The sequence below is a fragment of the Phalacrocorax carbo genome, chromosome 1 (genome assembly GCF_963921805.1).
Source record: "Phalacrocorax carbo chromosome 1, bPhaCar2.1, whole genome shotgun sequence".
NCBI lineage: Eukaryota > Metazoa > Chordata > Aves > Suliformes > Phalacrocoracidae > Phalacrocorax > Phalacrocorax carbo.
Genome location: NC_087513.1, coordinates 39,007,991 through 39,027,504, shown reverse-complemented (window position 1 = coordinate 39,027,504; position 19,514 = coordinate 39,007,991). Strand labels below are relative to the sequence as shown.

The window sequence follows — 19,514 nt, the reverse complement described above, 5'->3', positions numbered from 1 at the left end:
TCACTAAAGAACCCAGCTTTTGCATCTTTTTAATTAGCAATAAAACGATGAAAGCAGATAGTCTTGAGTACAAAATGCCTTACCACTGGAAGCTGGGGGGAGTTCTCCAATCACAGTTTTAAGGCCAATGCTTGAGATGTCACGTAACTGTTCTTTATCTGAAAGCATGTTCGTACAGAGGGTATCTACAATGGTCTCCACTTGATACTCCTTCACTTTACTCACCAAAGGGCCAAGGCTGTATAACAGAAGAAAAGTATTAAATCTGCAATCTTAAATAGAATCCCTCATTTTATTTCAGTATTCTGCATTCAAGTCACAAACTGAAGGTTGGTTTTGGTAGTGATGTAAAGCAGAATTTTAAAATTTGAAAACCTTCAACTGGTGGGGTTGATAACCTGTCTCCATAAGTCTAGTAACAAAATACTGGTGTAGTACATGTTTTTTATCTAGTGGTAGAAATGATTTTTGCATGACTGTTCTGCTTCAGTCTCAAAACCAGAGTCCTCCTTACTTCTCAGTTAATGCCAGGATTTAAGCAGAAGTTACCTAGCCAGAACCATCAATTTCTGTGCTTGAGAACCAGTGACTGCTTAGTTCACAGACAAGTTAGGAACCTTCTTAATTACTGCATCTTTATTATACACAACACTTGGGTTCAGTCTGATATACACTCACACTTATTCTATACCTTAAAGTACCTTCCTTAATAAAATGTAAATGGTAAAATAAAACACAATGACATGACATGCCCTGCTTCAGAGACTCCAAGCACCACTGTACATGCAGCACATAGTAACATTTCCTCTCTTTCCTCTGAATTGTGAGGTTTTAGTTATTCCAACTGTTTTGAGGATCATCATAATCTTGTATTCCTTGGTCAAACGGTCCCGATCGTTCAAAATACTAAAACCACAGATGTCCTATTAAAGCCTAGTTCATTGGTAAGAAATATAGCACCCTTCACCAGCTTCCTAGCCCTATCACCCACTTTCAGCATCTCTCCACTGTTATGTTCTGCTCCAAAAGGAAGTTATGCAAAACTGAGCCTTATATTGTTTCTATTTCCTTCCATTCACCTGTGAAAAACTGCCATAAGAACCCCAACCACTTACTTTCTCCTACCACACCTTCAATTTCTCATTCCAGATTTGCTGATCTAGTTTCCACCTATTTTTAACACACCTCCTTCAGACAAAGGACCTCAGAAATGGGAAATTAGTTCTGAAAGACTTTAGATTACCAAATATTTTAATCTAATTCAACTCCCTCAAACATAGTACGTTAACAAACACATCAAATCCTGGGGAAAAAAAGTGTTAGAAGCTTGCTATAGACACTCCTACCATATTCCATCAAAAAACATTAGTTGACCCATGCATACAGAACCTACTCTGAAAGACATAGCTGCCTTGTTTTATAAGTTCTGTTCTCTGTATGTTGATCTTGCCTGCTATTCTCTATTTAATTCTCTGTGGTGGCATCCATAATATTACTATCCAATCAAGAAAGTGTGCTTACTGAGACATCAACACTAGAGGTGAGATGTGACATGGAGCTAAAGTTCTGCCAAGCTTAGGTTCTGCACTGACCCTGACAGAAGTGAAGGCAGGAGAGGAGCTGTGCGCAACAGTCAGGCAGGAGAAAAACCAACAGTTTGAGACAGGAATGGAGACAGGAGTAGCGAGATCCATCAACAGAATACATGGGAATCGTGAACTGGGAGTGTAGCCCACCAGCAGAATGAACAGAAACACAGACATATCTCCAGAAAACTACTATTTATTCTCTCTTCCATCTGAATCAAAGGGATAATGTATAGCATTCTGTCTTGATCTTGTGCACAGACCATACCCTAGTCATTTTGTCGCTGCTCCAGACGTCTCACCAAGGAAATCCTACAGCCTGATTCTCAACAGCACCTCAAGCTGTACACATCACCATCAAATTCAACTTCAGCCACATTGGGAAAGCACAGAAGATTTTCAAGAGATTTCACATGCATGTTCTCAGTGTCAACTTTGATGAGCAGTGAAGTGTGAGGATTTTAAGTGAGCCCTTTGTATTGAAACAATGTGGTTAAGATTTTGAAGAGTGGAAAGGCACGCATAAGGTTGATATTTTTTAGGAAATATTTTTCAAAAGCTTAAGTTTTGTTTCTGTTTTTGTGAAAGTCAGGGCCCAACTTGCAGTACAGGAGTCAAAGCGAGCCCGCGCCATGGTTCCATCAGATTTGCACTCTGAGGACAGAGAGCACTGAAGTGGTTTCAAGCACTGAGATTAGAGGCCACATCTCCTATCGCAACTGACAGAGCCAAGCAGAAATCATGGATGTTTCTGTGGCTTACAAGGGAGGGTCCAAGTTTTGTATTTGCCCTTCAACATTGTACACAATGTCCACAGAACCTCTCCATAAATCAGAACTACAAAACTGAAATATGTGGATATCAATGTACGAACAAATGCAGAAAAAAGGAGAATCTTAAAGCCAATCACAAACTGATTGTATTAGGACTACATTAAAATGCAATGCCTCCATATAAACTTTAGGGTTTTTTCCACACTGAAATACCGTATAGATTTGCTTTTCATTAAAGTTGATTCTAGCAAAGCTAACAGACTAAAATGATGTCTATAGGGTTAATAAACACTAATTTTGCAGAGCTGAAGTCAAACTGAAACGCTAGAGGAAAAATGAACAAACTTGTTACCAAAACAAGACTAAGATCAAGAGACCAAAGTTTAAATTTTCAGATATATACCACTGTTCACTTTTGAGACTGCAATGATTTAGGACCATATGGTGATGACCTTATTGAAACATTAGAAGTAAGCAAAAGCTTCACAAGCAGATGATGGAATTATTTGTAAAATAGATTAACATAATTCACAATAAAACAACTTTCAATGAGAAGTATTTGTCTAGTTTAACCCCTTGTCAAGTGTAAAGGGAGTATGCTGTCCAAAGATGGACTGTTTTCCCATGCTTTGAATATAGTAATATTTGAAAATACATTAATTTGCACTTAAATTCATTTATTTGAAACAAATAGCAATTACCAAACTTTTAAAACAGTTCAGCCACAAGTCAATTTGATACACAAGGGCAAATATTTTTTCTCCCTCCCAAAACTAGCCTTTCAAAGCATTTACAAAAACAAAACAAGCTCAAGACACTAGGAAGAAGGTGGGAAGAGAACTTCCAACTTCTTATGTTTGATTGTACAATGTAATAATGGAGTTGCCAGATCATGGTACAGAGCTAAACCCTGATTAACAAACATAAGTATGCAGCTCTAGTAAAATTAGTAAATTCAAAACATCATATTCTAATTGTATCAGATTACTGGAAAGAAACTATCTGGATGCAAAGTACTTCCCTTCAGACCTTAGTTATTACAATGGGGGGAAAAAAACTTTTTATTTCATAAATTTTTAAAAGTTTTTCTGAATTAAGAGCAAGTTTCACATTAAAAAAGTACAGGCATTAAGTCAACTGCACAAACTGGGGGGTGGGGGGGAGGGAAGGTGGGGGTCAATCAAATCATCTATAAGCAAGTAGAAATTCTGTCCAAGCTAGCAAGATGCTAAGCTCTCAGTGAAGACTATTATTCTGAAAGTAGAAGTCCAAAATCCAAATCCCATTATACCACTCAGGCAAAAAACTTACCCTACACTTAGTACTTAAATCATCTAATTACCACATTATTGTACCACAGAAACCCACAAGTGTTTTAAGACAGAAAAATCACTTGAGTCTTTACAGTCTAAAGGAGGGTTCCTGTCTTAATTTATATGTATTGAGACACAAGGACACACTGTATAAGAGGACAAGCAGAACATTTTTTCTTGTTTTACTGGAAATGGCTCTGGAGTTTAAGTCTAACTCTCCAAGAACACAGCTGGACCCTGGGTTCACTACTAGCTAATAAAACTGTCAGCCAGGCAGCTGTGAGGGAACACACAGGTCACAGACCACTATTCAGACGGAAAGGCTGGAGGCTATGACATTCAGCATAAAGGCACTGAAGTTAATTTAGGAGCTAAGTACCATATTTGCCAAGAATGACAGCAAAGGAACCCCACATGTTTACTACCTTGCTGGTGCTGCTTGGGGGAGGGAGGAAGACAAATTCCTGCATCGCTGTAGCAGTGGAGATCTGAGGATGTGTAGCTTAATTCCAAAGTGCTGTTAAGAAGGAAATGCCATCTTACATTACTTCTACTGTTGACCTATACATGCTTTGTATGTATCTCACCATTTTTTTCCATGTGGCTTGGCACCTTGGATCATAGTGAATTAACTTCTGAATGTATAGTCAAACGTGACAATTTGTTCATTTTGAACAAGTCATTTCAGCAATCCCCACTTTCAGTCAGAGCAGCTATCCTTTCAAGTGTGCATGGGGAAAAAAGGAGGAACGATCTGGTCAAACACAGTTTAGAAGCACCTACACAGTAAATCCAAACCCACATGTTCCAAGTTCCTCTGAAACTCAGTCTTCTCTTCAGTCTCAGAGCATCAAGTTTTCCATTCCTCCTGCTACAAAGGCTCCCAAACGCTCAGAGTTCCCCACACCTTTTATGCTTCCTGCCTTAGAAGTCCTCTCGGTCATTCCAAAGCCATTCCTCTCCACCACATAGCTCACACCACAGGACAACTGTAGACCCTCAAAAAAATCATTGTTCCACCCGATCTGGTCACCCATTTTCTCCACTCTTGAGAAAAAAAAAAACAACAAGACAGTGTTCCAACAGCTCAAACTAAACTGTTACACCTGTGTAACAGTGTAGAATGGAAGACTAGGCTCAGATTCAGAAGACTGTAAGCCGGTAATTCCAGCTGGATTCAAAGGGCTGAGATCTATTGCCTTCCCTCTCAAACAGCTAGCAGACATGGCTAGGTAGGATGAAACCAAAATACATCTTCCATCCCAAAACCTGTTGTATGTACCCCACTTGCTGCTACCCTTCTTTCCCAGGTTCAAGAATTCAGTGGCAAGAGCTAATCATCATTAAAAATGCCCAACAGAAGCAAAGGGCAGCAAACAAGAAGGTCAGACAGAAGAAGATGGACAAAGGAGATTTATCTATTATATAAAGGAATCCCCTGCGTTCAAGCACCAAGCGTGGCTTACAAAAGTGGTAAGTAAGCCGAGTAAGGTTCAAAGTTTTGGCATTAGTGGTCTGTCACCATGTTAGGCAAACTTGGGAGCTTCTCCTTCAATGGCCGTGCTCATAATGTTTTAAGATACCTGCATACCCCTGTGGACTCAGAACAGTGTTTGCACTCAAGGCACAGCACTTAGTGAACACCTGGGAATATGCAATTCCCAAGACAATCACACCTACTGCTTTCCATGCCTTCCCACTGTAATCTGCTCAGTTTCCTTCTCTCCTAACCCACCATCACCCTACTCATGTGGTAAAACCCGCTGAAAATACTGGCAATTTTGGAATTTAAAAAAAAGCAAAGGTAAAACATATTTACCGAAACCATGCACTGTAGTATCACATCAGCTTAGTTTTGTTAATGCACAAAACTTGGAACTAATTTGACATTAGTTAAATTAGGCCTCAGACACCTGAGATTGTGGCACTGGGGCAGTCATAATGCATCAAATTCAGAAAGACTGCAATTCACTCATTTTTGCAGAGTATTTTACAGATATATGCAGGTATCTTAAAAATAAATACACAAAAACAACTTTGGTGCAACACTTCTAGAAGATAAAGCACACAGATAATCTCAAGAGAACTACTGAGATACTGACTCGTATCTGTTGAAAGGCATAAAAAGAAGCCCTTCAAGTACACAGAAACAAAGATGTAATGGAATGGTTTCTCACTTGCTTCATAAGTACACCTACTCCTGCAGAAATGAATAGCTCTGACAGCACTCTCTGTTAAAAGCAGCCAAACCTCAGGCCCTAACTTGACACTGCCCTTTAATTTAGGAAAAAGGCACCGTACTGGAATCTTTAGCGTCCATCAAACCACCTCCAAAGCTACTAAAAACCTAAAAGTAGGGTTTTAGAGGACCTTATCCACAATCTAACCTGGTCATTTTATTGCTTCTATCATGTTAAATTAATACTGCAATCTTATTAAAATAACTTTTGGACACTGATACAGGTAAATATCTTTTTCGTCCAACAGATAAATTCATGATAAATTTGTACATAAGCTTTTGCTAACACACAGATTACCAAGAATTATCTCCCAGACTCAAATACATCAAGACATTCCTGACTGCATTCCTAGAAGGTGAAACATTTTCTCCAGTTGCTCAAAAAGCTCACAGCTTTCTCCACAACTTGATCTCACTCTTCAGCCAGGCTTTCCCTTCAGTGTTTCATTGACACATCACTCATTTCTCTTCAAAAACACACCACTGTCAGTCAGCAGCTACTCACAGCAACATTTCACTTGTCTACCCTTGGCACATAGTAAACTGTTTTGCAAGCGATGGAAGCACAAATCACCTAGAACACAAACAATCACATTCCAAGGTATGATGATCATCCACAGTAGTCCCAAGAAACTCCCTGTGCATTTTAGGCAAGAGACTACAGTATAGAAAGGTGCAAGTGCAGAATCCATAGAAACCATTTCACACCTGCAACACTGCATGCTCCAACAGAAGTACTGTAAATAGAAGCACTAGGAAGCAGGAACAAGCACATGTACAATTATGGAAGCATATTCACATAAAACTGAGGAACAGTATCCTTTCAGAAATATGGCAAACCTTCAGAACAGCAGTCCTGAAAGTCTGCTTTTTATCAGTAGCAAGTGAGTTTACTATCTGGTTGGTGAGATTCCAGGTGGCAATGTCATCTCTCCTTTCACTGCCAGAAAGGTCACATCTTCTCTTTTTGCAGTTTGCAATGAATTGTGCAGGTCTATAAAAATATATCATCCACACCCTAGAGATCTGCAGCTGACACCATCCTTTTATACATCGTCTTTGACAGACCAGAAGTGGATGTCCACCAAAAACAGTTGTTCCAGAAGTGAAAACATCTGAAATGATGGTAAGGATTTTTTTTAATCTAATCTATTGAACAACTACTAAATTCTTCTGGTTTAAATATGTTTACTTTTCAAGCGTAACCTAAGAGTAACTAAAATGATCACAGCAAAGGCTGGTCAATTAGGTTCATCTCAATTAAGTTTAGGAAACAGTTTTTTGCCAACATTTTAAAGATGACCAAACCACTGAAATGACAGTGTCATTCACACAAACACTTGAAATTACAGTTTCTAGAAAGTGTTAAACAAGATTTTACCTGAATTAGTGTTTTCAGTCCTTTTCATTCAGCCTATTAGTTCAATGAAGCTGACATAACCAATTATGAAGTAAATTTTTAAAAAAAGACTGCCTCGAGCTTTTCTGACCTTTAAAATCAGTAGATATCACTTACAGACATTATTATTAGTCCCAGATTACAAACTAAGCTTATCAGAGGTTGAAAATAAACTATAACCTTCTTTTATAAAATTAGGTCTGAATACAAAGCTTTTGCACTTAAGCATGTATTTTACTCATTTTAAGGCAGTTTCAGGTTTTAAGTGCTCTTTGATCTCTTCCCTTTCACTAGCCAATAATTTGCATAGAGTTTCTCTTAAAGTCAAAAGCTCATACAGCTGCCTATGGAAATAAACAGCGACTATAACACCCTGTCTCCTTTAAGTTACATATATTTGAAAATAAAGGTGTTCACAGTGCAGCTCCTTATTAGGAAGAGGGACACCAACTCATAATCAATCATAGTCTCAAACTGGCATATTTTAACAGCTATCAAATAAGCACATTTACTTACAGGGAAGAGTTAAAATTCACAAATGGGAAAAAAAATTTATTCAAATCCCCAGTATAGCATGATGTGCAGCAATTTATTACCACAGCATCCAAAACGCTTTAAAGCTGCTGAACCGGATCAGCCACACAACAGCCAATATGTGCACCATCCTGTTCACATTAATGACTCACGCTCACAGCATCAGGCAGGGTTCCCTATATTGAACTACTGCCCAGAGAAGTCACGCTGATAAATGCGGAGAAACTACTTTAATCCCACCTTTTTTTTTTTCCCCCATCTGTGTGTGTGTGTATATATATATGCATGTTTGGATTTTACAGGTTTCAGGAAATATTTCAGTGTGAAACAATAGAATTTTGTAAGAATAGGTTTAAACGGCAGAATATCAAACTGTAGATAACTGCTCAAAATGAGAAGCAGTTCATCCTTAAACTGCAACACTGAACATACGAAACAATGTGCAATTTGGGCCAACATTACCAGTATTACCAGCAATGAGGAACAAACAGTCCATCCAACACAATACCTATGCTTACATAAACCATACTGCTTCTCTAATCCAGACGCACATAATCTCGGATAGAGCTACAGGCGGTATAACTACTACTGCCAGAAGGTACACAGGATATCATGCTGGACTACACGAACAGCTTTAAACTAAGACTATGCTCTAGGAATGTCCAGTATCAGTTTCTACACAGTCATAGGCTGTTGTACAGTCAGTCAATCAGATGAAGCAAAAAACAACTCCTCCAGAAAAAAATATAGACAACAAGAATACATTTAAAATTGTACATGCTCTTAAGAAAAAGAAGGTGAGCAACCTGCAGTTACTGACCTAGTTTGCATCTACTCCTGCAATAACAGTTTGACAACTACATTCCTTTCCCTTCTGTAGGGTCAAAGCTTAGAGCAGGTTGACTTTTACTAGAAGAGTACTAAGGCAGCTCATTAATTTTCATCTGTATTTAGAAATGAACTGCACAATCGTCTTGCAAGGTAGCTACCCAAACATCCATGAACTCTTAACCTGACTTCTGCTAACCAAAGGACAACATGTTTTATCCTGTCCAAAAATAGTGTAATGTAACTGAAAGGATCAAGAATCACTAGTGTGTTTCGAAGAGATAATAAACAAGTTCATCAGCATTTTAACTAATAAAGCCCTTCCTACCCAAATGTAAAAGCAAGCAGCAGATAAGGCAAAACCAGGAACACTGCTTACTTGTTGCTATGCTTGCCTAAAAATAAATGCTGCATTAAGGCTGCTCCAGGATGTTTTAAATCTGCTCTTTTCAGTGACATCAAGAATCAGACCTTGAAAGAGTGATCCTCCTGAAAGAGATTCTTACCTGCTCAAGGAGTGGTCAATACCTTTGCCATTCAGGGTGTTTCCATTGATCTACCTGTAGAGGAAGCTCCCCTAACAAACTGCTCCCTTCCTCAAGGGAAAAAAAAAATCTGTCTCAAATACAGATTCAAAAGTACATAGGGTTGTCTTAAATCCTTTCTCTGGGAGAGGTAATCTATACCTACATGGGTCATCAAGTACCAGCCTGATGAAAGTTCCTGCTGATAGTCTCTAAAGTTCACCAGAGCATTTAAATTAACAGAGATCTAAAAACAGTTTATGCTTTCCTCAGCTGAAAGTGCCAGCAAATCCATAAGAGAAATACACAAGCAAAGAACGCCACGACATAGTATTTAAAAAACAAAAAAGTCAAGAAAAATTTGCTGGCTGAATTTAACCTCCCAATGAATTGGACTTACACCCAGTCTTGTAGAAGAACATTTTAGTTCAGCTTGAACTGCCTTAGAAAAACAACAGCTTAATAGCATTCAACCTCTCCCCCTCCTTCACCCCCACTCCTGTTTCTACCAATGCTCATGAGATTGCAGGAGGAGAGCACTAAGCGAGAAAAACCTAAGTCCCCAAACCAGTCTACAACAAAATCAGGTAAGCAACAGCGCAAGAAAAGGGACAAGGAGGGTGAGAACAGCAGAGCAGCAGCAGTATTAGCTTAGACTGGCTTAAAATTGTCATGGAACAATACCATCAGCATAAGCTGCCTTATGAAGAGAGAACTCTTCTAGGGTGGTTCTTTTTGTCCTCAAAGCCTATCTGCAAGTGACTGTGATGCCAAAAAAAAAACTTGGTATGTTCAAGAATGTACACATTCTAGATGAGTGTTCACAATTTACCTGAAAACTTTTCCATCGTGTTTCTTGTCCCAATACAGTAAATTTAACACTGTTCTTTAATATTATTTGTATTTCTCGAAAAGACTCCGAACTTCTAAAAGATCCTGTCATTTTAATTAAACCCAAGAACTTTATCAGTTTGCCAAAGTAAACTTTAAAAATAGAAGAATGGTTAATAACAACAGGGCATGCACATACATGCATACACAGGCAGCCATCTGTTTTCTCATTCTCTTCCCTTTGCACTCTTTCCTTCAAATTTTATTTAAACGGTACTTGTACTTTAGGTCCAAAATTCTAACACTGCCATTAAAGATTGTGATATATGAGCTGTGTCTATGTGCATTAATCTAAACTTCAGGATAACTTTAGGATGTACGCTAAAGATGAGTACTGCATGTATGCTGCAACGTAACTTTTCCATAAAATGCTATTTCACACAAAGACAATCTAAGCCTGAGCCAAGTTTCATAATAATCTACTCTTCTGATTGAGTATAAGCAAACTGTTTCAAAGCCACAGCACTTAAGCTGTACCACAAGGAACTTTGACATTTCAGGAGTTTGAATTAAAAAAAAGGACATTTTGTATGTTTGTTAAAAAAAGGAGGAGGAAAGGAAAGGCACATTTAACAACACCGCAACCCTGGTCAGAGTAGTGAAAAAGTAGTGACAATTATATTACTGTACTGCTAATATTCAGCTTTGGCTTGAAACTTGCTATTCCTACACTAATTTCTCTGTGCAAGGTTTTGGGTACCATCACTTAAAATATTTCAGAAGCTGAAGCAAGAACTGCTTCTAAGTACATAAGCAGATGTACACACGGGCTTTAATTTTCTGCTTTGCTAGTCTGATAGGGCAAACTATAAAGAATAACAAGCTGAAACAAACTAACTCAGCTAGTCATAATGTGAAACTTCTGTTCAAAGTTGTCCCAAGCTCTTGTGTAGCAAGTTTACTTCAATCCATGCCTCACAGAATATAGCATAAATGGAATATTTAAAAAAAAACCCTGAGCTCACGAACAGGAAACATTCTCAGGAACACTAGAAGCTTCTTAACAGAGGCCCTCCTTAAAGGGCACAAAAAGTCAGAAGGGCCAAGAACAAGAAGTAAGTCATAATAGCAACTCTTCAAAGGGTGCTCCGGAAAAGCCACACCACACGTAAAGCTAAATAAAGTGAGGAAGAGAGGGTACTGAAGCAACAGAAGTCTCTGAAATGTAAGTAACTGCACCCTGACCCCACAAAACATTTATAGTTCCTGTAAAGCATGTAAAACCGTTAATGCAGTATTCTGAATGTTAGTGAAGAGGTGAGTTCCATATTTGATAACCAAGACCATATATTTCCCTTTTTATATTTTTATCTCTGCTTGAAAACTACTTCAATACTACACTTTTTCCCCTACACATCATCTACCATCTCACAGCCAAGTATCAATGTGACGACTACCAATGAATTATAAGCTTTTTAAATCTATGCAGCATTCAAGAATTATCACCAAAGAACAAGCATGTCATTCATATACTTTCAGCAAGGACTGCATGTGCTATTTGTCACCTGAAACCCCAAATGTTAATCCACAATGTCAACAAAAGATAATTGTAGTTGCTTATAAAACTAAGGCAGGTAGCCTACAAGTACAAGGGTTCCTTTGTGGACACCAATTTCACAATTATTTTGCATAGCAGTGGTCTTTTAAGTTTTTCAAAGGTGCTTTATGTTGTTCAGTCATTAAACAATTCTTTGCACCACAGAAGAAGAATACCTACCATTTGACAGCTAAGTTTTGCACCTCACCATTTTTATCTTCCAGTAATTTCAAGATCATCTTCACCACTTTTCTTTCACTGTCATCATCCAGCTTGATAGAATCCTTCTGTAGTTCTGTCATCAAGTCATTAGTAGCCATAAACCTGACAAAAGATAGTCAGTTAATTATTGCTAAAAGGATACAGGATATTCACAGTGCTCAAGATTCAAGATTCAGTTTCTACCATTTGTTATCAAATAAATCACATTTAACGTTAAATTACTGTTACCTCTTTTGTAATGCAAGTAGCATTTATTTTAGTTATAGAAAAAAAGGAGAAAAATTGTAATAAAAAAATGACAATAACTTCTGTTTAGATCACCATCCTTCCCTGATGAGAATATCTACATGTTTTACTTCCACTGTTTACATTATATTCCAAATTATCTCCACAAAGGAAAACTGACACTTTCCTGGATTTTAAGTAATCCTTTCATTAGCTATGCTGATGCTGTAAAAAAAAAAAAAAAAAAGGCGTTTTTAAAGTTTGTTAAAAATAATTAATCTCTGCTGAGGTTATTTTAAAACAACTTTTAAGCAAGAAGAATACAATTTTTCAAACATTCTCCCTAATTCACAAAAGTCAAACATTAATGGAGAAATAAAAGTGAAGCTACATTTTACGTGTTTTTCATTTTCTTGCCCTGTACAGACTAGTTTGTTTATAGTCCAGACAACAGATCCAGCCCTCCATCCAGAGAGCCATGTTAAAGACCAAGGACCAAGATCTCTTCAGAGATCAAGCAAATAAAATAATCTTTCATATCAATTAATTTACTATTCAATAACACTGTCATATCCACGAATACAAGAACATACTGACAAATTACTTTCCAAAAATATTGCTTTTATGCCTTTTGTTTCTTTTCCTTCTGAAGTCTGTTTTCCAATCTGTTCTTTTGTAAGCGTCCTCCCTTCCCAGAAGTAATACAGATGTATTACTCAATTACGAATCCCATGGGCTTCAGTACCAATCCCAACCCCCATTCAAAGCCCCAGACAAAAATGGTTTGTAATTAAACAGTTAAGGTTGACATTTGGACTTCAGGCACATCAGCCTCAAGCAGACATCACTTGAGCTCAGGTCATACTTGGAAGGTTATCTTTACAGCCTGACACGCTAGATACTTCTATATTGAAAATGTAAGCCAAGACTCTGCATAATCTTAGTATGCATCACAAATGCCAGATGCCTGCCTTCACATAATGGACCGCAACTTGTCCTGTCTTTTAATACAGTAATTCCAGTCTACTAGTCTCAAGGTGTTTCTAAGATAAGACCCCACTCATTTTTCATTCACTCCAACAGTCCCACTGAAGCAAGGCTGTAATCTGACAGGAACCAGATGTGCTTATAAACAGATGCTGAATGCAAATGGCATCAGCTTTTAAGCGCAGCAAGGAAAAAAGCTACTTGGTAAGTAAAGGTGATGGGCAGATTGGATGGGAATAAGGATATACATGAAGTCACGCAGTACTAGAACATTCCCAAACTGTCTCCATGTTACTGCTATATTTACCTCCTTTTCTTAAATCTTCTTAATAGCCTCCCCTCACTTCCTTGGTCGATAGCTCCCATTTCCTAGCCTTACGAGTTCACAGGCACTCATCGCCAGCTTGTGACAAGCTCCTAAACTAAGCAGAGCTTGTGCATCCTCAGTGCATCAGCAGCTTCTGCACTCAACAACTGAGGAGTCCTCCTGGCAGACTCCTCCATTAAAAAAGAAACCCAACCCAAACCCCACAACTTTGTGGGGAGGCATGGCAACTTTAAAGTAGCTGGTATTTAGAAACTTGGTTTTGAGTAGTTTAGATGTGGCCTTTAGTCACAACTGCTTCCTCCTCAGGCACATCAAAACTTTACCTGGTGCAAAGCAGCAGCATGTCAGCAGCTCTTCATACCCTGTACTCAAGAATAGTCATTCTCCTCCTCCAGTGAGGACACTACTTCTCCCACAGCCACACAGTAAACTGCCACCTTACATTACTGCCCATTTTTAGAATTTAAGTTTGAGTTTCCAGACAATAAATGTTACAAACATTTGCATCGGACAAGTCAGTTTATCCAAAAAACAAAGGACTAAATTTTACAGTAAAGTGTTTACCTGAACTCTGGGTTACACTCAGCTCCATGCTATCTACAAGTTAACTACGCTGTCTCTCTTCATATATACGTGATCTAAGAATAAATGTACTTACAATTCCTGGTACTAAATACCATTTTATCCATTATGCGAATACATGGCACACAAAGTTTCGTAAAATATGTAATTGCATAACAGCCAGTTTGTAGAGGTCTATCATTGCTCAGAATAACTTTTTTAATATTCAAGAATTCCAAAGTTGTTCAAAGCTCCCTCCTAAAGCAACTACAAAACAAGTTTTAACTACATGCAGCTGGGGAAAAAAGTACTTGCTACAACTGCATTTTACCAGTATAGCCTACATCTTTTATGCAGAAAGTTTTAAACTCATCAAAATCAGTATTTAGTCGCAAATCCTTTAGACTTTTTTGTAAGTCATCCACCCCAGAAGGACAAAATGGAAAGCTCACTTAATCACAGATATAAATTAGCGTGAAAAAATACAAAAACCTTCAGTAACTTGTAGAGGGAAAAACGTTTGCATCTATTTTTAGTAAAATTTAAGTAAACCGGGTAATTCTGGACTGTCTCTTTTTAGACTACTCAATATTTCTCTCTAATTCCAAAATTTCTAGCCTAAACTCTCCAGGTAATATCATGCTACTGAAATGTGAAAGAAATGGACATAAAAACCCCATAAATTTATCACATCTGTGCCCAGTGTGCACAGTCTGTCAAAAGCAATCAAGATTAATCAAAATCCAACTCTATGGTTATTTAATCATCACCTCTGTTTTCCTTTAGATTTTAATATATAAGCAAGAGACTTGTTTGGATGTCAACGCGTTCTGTAACTATAAACTAATCACTGTAATGCTGCAGCAGAGCAACAAAACCCACGTGTATTTTATGCCTTCTCCCTGTCTGTATTCCCACGTACCCTCTTTGACAAATAAAGGCTTGAAACATGAATTTCTGGTTGCATACAATACAACGTAACTACTTTTAACCTACTGCTTTGCTTGAACTACTGTGTAAATGTAGCACCTCTGCAGGTTTTTAATAGCTTACTTATACCATTTCATTTTTTGATTAGTCAGGTGTTTGCATTTTATCTGCTATTCATTTATTACAAAGCAAGCAAATGATCCAGTAAGAAGTAGTGCTCTTGTGACAGATCCTAAGCTCAAAATGACATATACCAGTCCTGTCCCCATACGGCTTAATTGGCCTTCTCTCTCTGGATACGCAGACTTTCAGAGGCAGTACCAAATTATGCGAGGAGCACAAAACCCCTCTCTGTCTACAAGATGCAGCATCCAGGAAGCATATGAGCTTAGGATGTTCAAGCTGGGTGGCCCTTCCCTGCTCCTATTTGCAGAATCACAGGATCCTCTTTTTTTGAGGTTGGGAAGGAACCCGGGGAGGTCATCTCGTCCAATCCCCCCCAGGTTAAAGCAGGATCACTTCCAGCAGGCTGCTCAGGGCTTTGTCCATTGGGCTTTTGAGCATTTGCGAGGACGGAAATGGGGCGGCCGGCCGCCTCCCTCGCCTGGCCCCACACAGGTCAACAAACCTGACGGCGGCTCGGGCCGGCGCCCCCCGGCTGCCCGGGATCTCTACCCACCACGCCTGCAGGCCGCGGCTTTTCGGGCACTGCCGCGCCTCGTCCTCCCCAGGCGGCGGGAAGAGCCGCTCGCCTCCGCGGGAACTCTCTTCCCGGGCTAGCAGCAGATTCGCGCCCAGCCCCGCAGGGGAAGCCCGGGGACGGGGGGGGAGGCCCTCTCCCACCCGGAGAAGTACCGCGGCGGGCACAGGCCGGGCCTGCCGCACCGGGCCCCGCAGGCCTCCCCGCCGCCGGCACCTGCCGGGCCGCCCTGACAGCCGCGGCGCCAGGCCCGGGGCCGGCGCGGAGGCGGACGCGGGGGCAGGGCCGGGCCGGGCCGTGCCGGGCGGCGCGGGGCCTGCGGCGGCGGCTCCCACCTGAAATCCTTGTCGCTGGATGTCATTTTCTCCAGCAGGTTGGAGATGTGGTACGAGGCGCTCGCCATGTTGACGGACCCGGCCGGGGCCGGCGGGGGGGCAGGGAGAGGAGGAGGAGAGAAGGAGGAGGAGGAGGAGGCGGCGTCTTCCCGGCCTGGCCGGCTCCACTTCGCCCGCTGCTGGGGTCGGTGCTCGGGGAGCCGGTGCCAGCGGCGGGGGCGAGGGCGGCGAGGGGAGACGAGCGCTCCGCCGCCTCCTGCGGCTGCGGCTGACACAGTGGGAGGGACGGGCGGGGCGGGCGAGCAGCCGCTCGCGCTCGGCGCCGGGTCAAAGGTCGAGAGGGCCCCCCCCCCCCCCGGCGCTGCCGGCGGCCCTGATTGGCTCTGCCAGCGGGCGGGAGGTGCCCGCGGCAGTGTGACGCCAGAGCGTACGTGGCGCAGAGCGTGCGCGGGAAGTTTAGGCCGCCGTTGAAGAGCGGCGAGGGGGGCGGCTAGGGAGGAGGAGGAGGCGGCGGTGGCGGCGGCAATGCAGTGGCGGACTACGCTTCCCGGCGTGCACCGCGCCCGCGCCGCGCCCGGGGCTATTGGCGGTGCACGGCGGGATTTGTAGTTCACAGGGAGCGCGGGGCCCCCGCGGCGCTTTGGCCGCTGGGATGCGGAGCCTCGCTGTGGTGCTGGGCGGGGCGCGGCGGCTTTTGGTGTCCCTGAGAGAAAGGCTCGTCGGCCTTGGGCTCTGGTGGAGGGGGAGCTGGCTGGGAAGGGTCCTAGACAAATCCCTCCAGCCTAGACGCTGCCCACTTCAAAAAGGGTTCGCCAAGTCTCTGAGCGCCTGCCGGTGCCTGCGTGGGGCTTCTGGTACTGCGGCCATTACAAATCCACGATGTGTCCTGGGGTTGCAGGGCTGCAGCTTCTGTTCCAGGCCCTCTCGTGCATGTGCAATGGCTCCCCTCGTAGCTGAGCATGCTCTGAAAAATGTCAGATGGAAGTGAAAAGTGGTGGTGTGAAAATTAATTTTTGTGGTAAATAAAGGCATGCTTCTGTTCTGGACTTGGTTTGCAGAAAGCAGCTTGAAAATGTGGTGTCACTGTTTTAAAAGGTCTTGGAAGCCAATGGGCATCTCTTAAGAGAATTTTTTTTTTTGCGTGCCTCAATTACTGTTCACATCAATCTCATCACTACTCTGGGCCTAACCCGTGATCTGCCTATGCATGGGTAGGTGACACGGAGCAGTAGAACTGGGAAAATACTTCCATATGTTGCACCTTCTTTCAGGTTTCATATTAAAATACAGGAACGTTAAGTAGCCTTAATCCTCAGTTACATGTGCGTACAGCAAAACTCCTAAAGAAGTGCTTTTTGAGTGTTTTATGTATATTAAAAAAAAGACTTGAACTAAAAAGGAAATTTCTTTAAAATAGCCATTTATTACATGCAGCTTGCAGGCAGCCTTGCACAGCAGCTGATGGAAAGATGTACTCTTTGCTCACTTGGGAGAGAGAAATCGTGTCACCGCTGTGGCCTGTCACCCAGCTACAGTGTACAAGCAGCTATTTTGGAAGAGACTCACGCTGTTAAATGTCTGGCAGCTGTGTTGGAGAGAGAGCTTAACATGTACTGGTCTTGTTCCCCAGAGAAGTTCAGTGGTAGGTTAGCGCTGTGCAACAAAACAATGGACGGCTAAGAAGGAGCTGGGCAGCGTGGTGTTGGATTAGTGGTATTGCAATGGGGTGCGATGTAGGGATGGAGTAAGGAAGATGGGAGTAGTCAGGAGGGGTGGTGGGTGTCCCATCAGTATGGGTAGAGGAACTGCAGTGAGAGGAAGCACTCAGGAGAGCTGGCCCAATGCTGACTGCTTTTCAAATAGCCCGTTCACTCCTTTGATTTGGGAATACTTAACTTAGAGGTTACCTTTAGAGAGGGAAATTCTTTACTTCATTTTACTTGAACACTAGTGTTGGATATTCAAGGAAGCCAGCTGGAACAATACAGATGAAGATAGACTCAGTCCTGACTTGGTTGTGACAGCTGAAAATGGTTTATGATGTCTCAGTCGTGTAGCTCCTCTTTGAAGTACTGAGACATAAAAAGTTGAAGTACAAATGTTTGACATTCAGCACATTGATTCATATTTTGCCATGTGAACATTAGCACTATTCTAAACCGTTTTGGTGACCGTGACTTTTGAGCGTCTTATAGTTCCCAGGAGCAATTAGTTTCTGAGATGTCTGTGTCACACTATGGGTTCTCACACACTGCAGGAAAAGATTGTTCTAACCTGGTCTTTATTGACATTCATGACTTTGGTACTAAATAGAGGTTGGATGGTTATGGGGCGGTGAAGGATCATCTGTTCCAAAAATGTTCTGCCCGCATGGTTACCATGATGCATTCTGTCAGATAAGCGTGTCAGACCAACCAGGCAATAGAAAATTCTTTATGGTAGGTAAGGTCTTTATGTTGATTGCTGTTGGGGAGTAAAGCATTGCCAGCAGTCCCTGTAAGCGGATCCACTCAAGTTGGGGTTTAACTTTTTAAATCCTTACCATTTTGATTTTGACACTAAACCAAGCCCTTTCCCACTTTGGGAAAACCACATCCATTTACTTATAATAAGAGAGTGTATGAGAGAAAAAAAATCAGAACAATTACAGAACAATCCTGCTCTGTTCTCCTATACAACCTTGAATGTTTTTAAAATTATTTTAAAATCATTTAACAACATCCTTCCCATGCTGATTTCCATACCTCAGCCAGCTTACCCTGCCACTGCTTAAACCTGATTTCCTATTACTCCCAGAAACACAGGCCATCATGGAGGAAGTCAAAGTATTTTTTTGTTCAAGTACATTTATTACAATTGGGATTCAGCTATAGTAGATGTGATATTCCAGAGGAAGTTAGACACAGAGAGAGGCTAATTGAGAAGGGATTTTTTCCAGCTGATAGCGCACAACTTCACAGATGGAGTGGTACTCCTGATCTGTTCCCTGTAGACACACATATTAGATGCTCTTGGTTCATTCACAAAGATAGCTGAAAGCTTAATTAAATGCTGGAACCTGAAAGGATTTATCTTGCTTTATACTTGCAAATATATTCCCTGAATGCTGAAGATGAGAGAACAGCAGAGTTAGTTTAGAGATGCATTCACAGCACTAGAATTTGAACCCTCACCAGTTTGCCCTTTCACTTCACTCGGGAGCTGTGAGCCCGCTGATGGGCAGAGGATGTCGGGGTTGTGCTGCATCTTCATCTAGCAACGTGGAAAGAGCTATAGCACACAGCTTTACTCAGCTTAAAGAGAATCCTTTAGGATGACAAGTTTAAAGCTGGTTATCATTTTTTACAGATGGTTTTGGGGAAATAAAAGGAAAATTGCTGCTCTAAGTCAAAAGCTGCTCACCACTGCAAGCAGATATTTGAGCCAGAGAACCTTACAGTCGTGGTTTATCACTTAGATACATGACTGACTTTGTACATCTGAACTTTGGATTTTTAAAACGATGCCTGGAAAGAAAGTCTTTACAAATTTATTGGCTGATTATATTAACAAACCACAGATGGTGTCAAAGAAGTGATCTGGATTTAAATATGAAAGAAACA

The 19,514-nt window shown here is 41.1% G+C and overlaps 1 protein-coding gene across 1 annotated transcript in view; it reads right to left on the bottom strand.

Annotated features, from left to right (window-relative positions):
- Positions 1–16,216, bottom strand: part of CAND1 (cullin associated and neddylation dissociated 1) — a 29,098-nt gene extending 12,882 nt beyond the window's left edge. The window contains exons 1-3 of the mRNA XM_064449113.1: positions 15,913–16,216; positions 11,805–11,948; positions 84–238 (exon numbers count right to left, since the gene is read on the bottom strand). Coding sequence (XP_064305183.1) covers positions 84–238; positions 11,805–11,948; positions 15,913–15,980 — 367 coding nt within the window. The 5' untranslated portion in view covers positions 15,981–16,216. The remainder of the gene's footprint in view (positions 1–83; positions 239–11,804; positions 11,949–15,912) is intronic.
- Between the last annotated feature and the right edge of the window lie 3,298 nt (positions 16,217–19,514).